Below are 8,549 nucleotides of genomic sequence, written 5' to 3' on the forward strand. Positions count from 1 at the left end.
AACCATTTCAACTCCCCCTCCCATTCCTCAGACGACATGTCCATCCTGGGCCTCCTGCAGTGCCACAACGATGCCACCCGAAGGTTGCAGGAACAGCAACTCATATTCCGCTTGGGAACCCTGCAGCCCAATGGTATCAATGTGGATTTCACAAGTTTCAAAATCTCCCCTCCCCCTACCGCATCCCAAAACCAGTCCAGCTCGTCCCTGCCTCCCTAACCTGTTCTTCCTCCCACCTATCCCCTCCTCCCACCTCAAGCCGCACCTCCATCTCCTACCGACCAACCTCATCCCGCCCCCTTGACCTGTCCGTCCTCCCTGGACTGACCTATCCCCTTCCTAACTCCCTACCTACACTCACCTTTCCTGGCCCCATCCCCGCCTCTTCGACCTGTTTGTTTCCTCTCCACCTATCCTCTCCTCTATCCCTCTTCTATCCGCCTCCCACTCTCTCCCTATTTATTTCAAAACCCCCTTCCCCTCCCCCTTTTCTGATGAAGGGTCTAGGCCCGAAACGTCAGCCTCTCTGCTCCTATGATGCTGCTTGGCCTGCTGTGTTCATCCAGCCCTGCACCTTGTTGTCTCCTCATTAATTACTTATTCTGCCCCTGTGGTATCTCTCATGTCTGATTTACCAAGCACAATTCCCAAAACTACTGGCAGATATCTGAAATGCAACAACATCACTTGTACCCGTGTTATCTTAAAAGGCCGTTGTGCACCCAGACAAGCACTATCCATCTGCGGCTGCCTTGTACACTTGCTGAAATATACATTGGCATGGAAGGGTGAAGGAAATCACTGCCCTGGAGGGGCTGGTACACAAGTGGGATACCTCCTCCCCCAGGACCAGCAGTGGAGGCCCCCACACCAGACCATGCCCAGTCTATATCGAGGTTGCCACATGGGTCAGTGTGGTCTCAGTTGTCTGGAGGAATGCCAGCGTGGTAAAAAAATGGTCAATGACCTTCTTCACTCTGCCACCATTCTGCCAGTGTAAGTACGATGCCTCACACTCACTATCTTTGCTACTGCACCTACCTCCCATCAAGACTCATGCTCTACCTTTCTCACTATTGCCTGCAACATCTTCCCTACTCACCCTCATCCAACCCAGACCCCGATGCCACTAAGTCTGTAAGCCAACTGTGCTGCCTACTCACTTGCTTGGGACACCATCTACCTGGAGCAATAGTAATACCTGTCATCTCCTGTAATACCTGCCTCTCTCTCATTTGAAGAGGTAAAACAGCCCACAGCGGGGGACAAAGAGTTAAGATGGCTGGTAGGCTGCCCGTCATTCAGCTCCTCACTCGTAATGAGGAGAGAATTCTGATGGTAACCATCCCTGGACAGGGCTTGGCCTGATATTGCAGACTTGACCTTCTGTGACAGGGTCACCTGACCAAAGGCTATTGTCCCTTGACCTAGCTGAGGCCTGCTGGCAACTGTGACAAGCTTCTGGGATTCGTGTCTGGGCTAAGCAGCATGGGAAGACAGCAGTAATATGAGCGTGATATCTCTAGCTGAGGGGTGTTGCACCAAGGGGCAAGGTGAGGGAATACAAGGGAGGGATGTTGTGAGTATCCAGGGTAGGCAAAGAGTGAGTAAGAATTGTGGCAGTGAGCAAAAAGCCTGGAAATGTAGCCTGGTCCAGTTGGGTGTGTGTCCTTGAATACACAGTGCCCTTGCTCCAGCATTACAATGAGAGTTACCAGTGCAGCCTGAGGTGTATCATTGAGTATTGAACCGTCATACAAGTGCATCGGAGATATGACAGGAGGGTTCTTAGAGACTGCCATATGTCAGATGCCAATGCCCATGGATGTAGAGTATGCCGGTGCCTATGAAGAGTGCCATGAAATGTTGGTGCCACATGTCAGAACAAATGGTGAGACAAATCCACCAAGTGCTTGTTCAGGTTTCGTTGTCTCTTGCTTCTGACATTGAGCTTGTTTGGTGTGTTTGGTCACATACGAGACTGAATATGAATGAGTTGTGCCATGAAGAAAGGTGTTTAGCAAGCATTACTCCCTGTCAATCAGCATCTTGCAAAGCAAAACGATGGTGCACATTGCTGTCAAAATCAGAATGGGCCTCGCCGGACTTATTGCTTTTATCATCCACATATTCAGACGATACCCACATCTTTCAGGTCCTTGTGGGATTCCACCTTCTGTCTTTAAGTTGAAAGGTCTGGACTCAATTCCACAACAGCATTTTTTGGACATCGAAGGAACATTCGAGATGCAATTCATTAAGTTAATGATCCATCTGCAAATCCTTCCTACTGTCCCCCAAAGGGAATAAAGTGTATATGTGGAAACCAAGCAAATTAATTAAAATGTACTGTTTTTATGCAACCCATTCTGTTACATCTGTATAATAAAATGTCTTCTAACCACAAAAAATTAATTGCCCTTCTTGTTCCACGGAAAATTCTGGAATCTAAGGAAAGGCATAATTTTACACTCTTGATTTGAGTTTTTTTCTCTCATTATTCCTCTCTCACCCTGGAATGATCCAACACTGATCTTTATCTACTGTTTCAGAGTGAAGCAAACTCTCCCAGGACCACAGAAGGCTTATCCTTTAATAAATGTGGGCAAGTACATTGGATCCCTGCAGTACAGAGTGTGGAAGAAAATACTGACAGTGATTAATACAGGTGGGTGTGCGTTTCCTGACACCAGCTATTCAACAATTCTTACGATATTGAGGAGAAGGGAGCTGTCTTTTTATAGTAAATATTTAATTGTCTTTGTAACTGATGAGATTTCATTTCAGTCAATTTTCTATGAAAATACATTAGGCATTTCCTTTCGCCACAGTTATTTTTCCAAATAATGAGCCAGGCCCAGAATTTCCAAAGCAGTTACTTTTGGAATGAGGGATCTTATGAACTTCTACCTATCCCATGGATATGTCCCTAACCCCTTCCTAAATCCAGAAGTCTTATGGATTTCCATATTAGGAGTCATAGCCGATTCTATTTCCCATCCAAGTAGGGAATCAGCTTTAGGTGAGAGTGGGTGGGTCCAAAATATAAGAGCCAGGATGGAGGTACGTTTGAAAACTGCAACAAGGTGCTACTTTTACAGGAGGCTGGTTTTCTGAAAGCTCATGATCAAACAGTGACTGGTAAAATTTGGAAATCAAACCTTTTATATGTCCAATGCCCCACATCTTCAGTAATACTAGAGACCAGGGACATAGGAAGTAGAGATGGAAAGCTATTTTCTAAAGCAATGAGTTAATTGCTTGAAAATAAACTCATTAAATGTTATGGATGGTAATATTTGCTGGGACCAGATTGACCCATGATTTATCTTCCACTGTGGGCACTGAACTAAGTTAACTGAGTGATAAACAATGATACCTCAACTGTATTCATGTGCATTAATATCCTAGTTTCCGATGTCAAGGATATCAACCCAGATGTGACTGAGTATCATTGTAATGTTAGACCATGTGTTTCACAGAATCATTTAAATTTGACCAAATCCATGCTTCATCAAAGAGAAGTACATTCAATGAAATCATATTGTTCTTGACAACATCTCCATTCAAACTGAAACAATCCTCAGACCTGGTAATCTTTTTTTCCCTTTACTTATCTAATATGATATCTGGATTAATGTTGTCTCTTGTTATCTGAAGGGGCAGTTGTTTTCCACACATACTGAATTTTAAATCCAAATATGTTTATTTAATTACAGCTTGACCATTGGATTATTCAGACAGTGACTGGAAGGGATTACAAAACATTTTTTTACCTTTACTTGTGGGACATGGACATTCCTAGTTGCCATTGAGAAAGTGGTGGTGAGCTGCCTTCTTGAAGCACTGCAGTCCATGTGCTGTAGGTAGACCCACAAGATTGAACATGACACTTGCAGTCGCATGGGGTCCAGGGTGTACTAGCTAGATGGATAGAGAACTGGCTGGGCAACAGGAGACAGTGAGTTGTAGTGGAAGGGAGTTTCTTAAAATGGAGAACTGTGACCAGTGGTGTTCTACAGGGATCCGTGTTGGGACCACTGTTGTTTGTGATATACATAAATGATCTGGAGGAAGGTATAGATGGTCTGATTAGCAAGTTTGCAGATGACACTAAGATTGGTGGAGTAGCAGATAGTGAAGGGGACTGTCGGGGAATGCAGCAGAATATAGATAGATCGGAGAGTTGGGTGGAGAAATGGCACATGGAGCTCAATCCAGGCAAATGCGAGGTGATGCATTTTGGAAGATCCAATTCAAGAGCAAACTATACAGTAAATGGAAAAGCCCTGGGGAAAATTGATGGACAGAGAGATCTGGGTGTTCAGGTCCATTGAACCCTGAAGGTGGCAACGCAGGTCGATAGAGTGGTGAAGAAGGCATATGGCATGCTTTCATTCATTGGACAGGGTATTGAGTACAAGAGTTGGCAGGTCATGTTACAGTTGTATAGGACTTTGGTTCGACCACATTTGGAATACTGTGTACAGTTCTGGTCGCCACATTACCAAAAGGATGTGGATGCTTTGGAGAGGGTGCAGAGGAGGTTCACCAGGATGTTGCCTAGTATGGAGGGCGCTAGCTATGAAGAGAGTTTGAGTAGATTAGGATTATTTACATTAGAAAGACGGAGGTTGAGGGGGGACCTGATTGAGGTCTACAAAATCATGAGAGGTATAGACAGGGTGGATAGCAAGAAGCTTTTTCCCAGAACGGGGGACTCCATTACTAGGGGTCATGATTTCAAGGTGAGAGGGGAAAAGTTTAAGGGAGATATGCGTGGAAAGTTCTTTACGCAGAGGGTAGTGGGTGCCTGGAACGCGTTGCCAGTGGAGGTGGTAGAGGCGGGCACGATAGTTGCATTTAAGATGTATCCAGACAGATACATGAATGGGCAGGGAGCAGAGGGATACAGATCCTTGGAAAATAGGCAACAGGTTTAGATAGAGGATCTGGTTCGGTGCAGGCTTGGAGGGCTGAAGGGTCTGTTCCTGTGCTGTAATTTTCTTTGTTCTTTGTTTATTCTTTGCACCTAAAAGATCCTTAAGTCAATCAAAACACAATGTTTCTGTCCATAATTTATCTTCATCTGAATGCTTAAAAATTTAACTAGTTATCTCAATATGAACAATCACTTTAAGCTACTACTAGACTCAGGAAAGAACCGTAACAAATGAGACAAATACTTTAAAATTTTGGCTGCAAAATTCAAGAACACATCTTAAAAGGTTTTGGTGACAGTGAAGGAATGGCAATATATTTCCAGGCAGGATGGTGAGTGGTTTGATGGGGAACTTAGAGATCGTGGTGTTCCTATACATCTGCCACCCTTATTCTCCCCTGGATGGAAGTAGTTATGGGTTTGGAAGGTACTGTCTAAGCAGAGTTGGTGAATTTCTGCAGTGCATCTTACTAGATAGTATACACTGCTGTTACTGAGCATTGGTGTCAAAGGGAGCGAATGTTGAAAGTACTGCCAGTCAACTGAAATGCATTGTCCTGGATGGCATCAAGCTTCTTGAGTGTTGTTGGAGCTGCACTCATTCAGACAAGTGCGGAATATTCCATTACACTGTTGACTTGTGCCTTGTACATAGTGGACAGACTTTAAGAAATCAGGAAATAAATTACTCATCACAGAATTCCTAACCTGTTCTTGTGATCGCTGTATTTATACAGCTGGCCCAATTTCGTTTTTCGTCAATTGATGTTTATACAAGGGATTCAGTGATGATAATGTCATTGAGCATCCAGGGACTTAACCTGCTGCGGGATTCCTAGCCTCTGATCTGCCATGGTGACCACTGTATTTATATGGCTGATCCAGTTGATTTTCTGGCTGGAGGTAAAGGCACAGTGGTTAGATTGTGTGTTACTAGAGATGGTTGTTGCCTGACATTTGTTTGGCACAAATGTTATTTGCCACTTTTCAGCCCAAGCCTGGATATTGTCCAGATCTTGCTGCATTTGAACATGGACTTCTTTAGTATCTGAGGAGTTAGGAATGGTGCTGGACATTGTGCAATCATCAGTGAACATTCCCACTTCTGACCTTCTGATGGAGGGAAGTCCATTGGTTCAAGATATCAACATTTAATCATGTCCAAAACCAGACTGACATGATGTTGAAGTCTGCACAAATATCCGTTCGGCAATGATGAATTTCTGTAAACATAATAATTATGTGTTTGGTCAACTATGTATGGGTAGTGCTTCTATAATAGTCAGGGCCCTTTTCTCGGCTCATGTTGTTCTCGATCAAATACAATGTGATACACAAATTCCCAGAAATGACTAGGAGCATTCAGGAAGCCAGACTTGCTGAATATTTCCCCCACTTTCAATTCTGATTTTGAACCATGCGAGCTGCAGATGTATGCTGCTGAATTGTTTTGCCAAGAATATTTTGGAGTAAGGAACCCAAGTGGTAAGATCCAATCCTCAAAGCTGTGTAAGTATGGAAATATCACCCTGATACGTTTCATAGTTGTACGTAAAATGTACTGTAATGCTAGTGAACGACACTGTCTTTGGAAATCATTGAGCAAAGTAGATTAGGGCAAGAGCATTACTAAGCAACACACACACACACACACACGCACACACACACGCACACACACACCCACGCAAACACCGATACACACACACCCACACACGCACACAGGCACACACCCACACATGCACACAGAGACACCCACACATGCACACAGAGGCACACACACACCCCCATACAAACACACACCCACACACGTGCCTACACAGACACACCCACACATGTACACAGAGACACACATACACACCCACACGCTCATATATACACCCACACACACACCCATGCATACACACACACACACACACACACACACACACACGTCATTTTTTATGTGTCACCTAAGTTCGGTTTGTACTGACTCTCTCACACACTCTGTTTGGTTCTGACTGTACATTCTTCCTCCGTTTAGCCCCCAGCCTCACTGGGATCAGGAATGGCTTCTTGTTCTGTTCTTGTGACTTGCTTCCACTCTGGTTCCATGGGATCTGAGGTGGCTGATAAATTCACTCCACAGTCTACTCCATATCTCGCTTTTAATTGCATACACACACTGTGCACCATTCTCTCTCTTTGCCACACACTGTGTCTCACAGGTATGCATGTATTCTCTCTAAGACACCATCTTTTTCACACACTTTCCATCATTCTGTGTCTCTATTTTACATACACTGTCTCTCATGCATGCACACTCTCATCTCCTACTCCTTCGTGGAAATACTGTCTCACTTCAATTTTTACTCTGTCTCTCCCAGAATCCAGGGGAGTTCTGGTACAGAAGAACACAAATTAATCAGGGGACCCCTCTCTCCACCCCCCTGCAATAGGGCTTTCCCATCCTCACTGCAGAGTGTGCCCATCAGTTAAAACTTTCCCCCAGCTGAGGCTTCCCTTATCCCCTGTTCTTTCTGTTCTTTCTCAATTTCTTCTCCAGGAAATCTTGGTTCATTGTTGATTTTCCCAATCGCTGGGAAAGTTACAGTGAGTGTGATTAACATTTTATCAATGTCTGTCTGTTCCCAGTTCCAATCACCTTGGACCCTAATACAGCCCATCCTGACCTTCTCCCGTCTGAGGATCTGAGCACCGTGAGTTGTAATGGGAAACAGCAGCAGCTTCCCAGAAATCCAGAGAGATTTGTTCGTTGTGTCCATGTCCTGGTATCGGAGGGATTCACATCAGGCAAACATTCCTGGGAGGTGGAGGTGGGGAACCAGACAGAGTGGACAGTGGGTGTAGTCAATGAGTCCATCAACAGGAAGGAGATGTTCAGCTTAATTCCAGGAAATGGATGCTGGTCAGTGAAGCTGAAAGATGGTAATAAGAACAGGGCTGGTGACACATCATCAAAATGCTCAGAGCCTGGTGTTAACGTGAAAAAGATTCAAGTCTGTCTGGATTATGAGAGAGGAAAGGTGTCCTTTTATAACTCAGAGAACAAGACCCACATTTATACTTTCACTGGGACATTCACTAAGAAACTCTATCCCTTCTTCAGTTCTTCACTCGCTGATGGGGGTAAAAACACAGACTCCTTGAAGATCTGTCCCCGGACAGTTGCAATCCAGGAAGGTGAGGGTTTTGTCCCTATTTTGAAACAAAACAGTTGCAAAGAAGTCCTAAAAATATCAAAACATCACTGATAAATACCCAGAAAGTCTAGGAAAATCTTTTGTAACTTCCAAAGAGGAATTGGGTAAGTGCTTGAAGATGAACCATTTCCAGGGCAATAGGAGAAAGGAAGTGGGACCAATTGGATAGATCTTTCAAAGGGATTTGATGGGCCAAATGGCCTCCTGCACAACATGATTCCATGAATGTCAATGAATAATATCAATTCTGTTTTATCCATCACATGATAATTTAACCTCATTTTATTTTAGAACAACCAATCAGTTCTTGGATTCAGTGTTGACGGGGTACAATTGCCATTAATTGATACAGGGAAACATAGGAACAGGAGTCGGCCATTCGGCCCCTTGAGCCTGCTCTACTATTC

General features: G+C 44.2%; 1 protein-coding gene across 1 annotated transcript in view; it reads left to right on the forward strand.

Moving 5' to 3' along the window:
* The window catches only part of LOC109938303 (zinc-binding protein A33-like), a 246,902-nt gene extending 238,592 nt beyond the window's left edge, over nucleotides 1–8,310 (forward strand). The window contains exons 4-6 of the mRNA XM_048616561.1: nucleotides 2,432–2,458; nucleotides 2,553–2,668; nucleotides 7,574–8,310. Coding sequence (XP_048472518.1) covers nucleotides 2,432–2,458; nucleotides 2,553–2,668; nucleotides 7,574–8,193 — 763 coding nt within the window. The 3' untranslated portion in view covers nucleotides 8,194–8,310. The remainder of the gene's footprint in view (nucleotides 1–2,431; nucleotides 2,459–2,552; nucleotides 2,669–7,573) is intronic.
* The last annotated feature ends 239 nt before the right edge of the window (nucleotides 8,311–8,549 follow it).

This window comes from Rhincodon typus, chromosome 35, assembly GCF_021869965.1.
Source record: "Rhincodon typus isolate 14 chromosome 35, sRhiTyp1.1, whole genome shotgun sequence".
Taxonomy (NCBI): Eukaryota; Metazoa; Chordata; class Chondrichthyes; order Orectolobiformes; family Rhincodontidae; genus Rhincodon; species Rhincodon typus.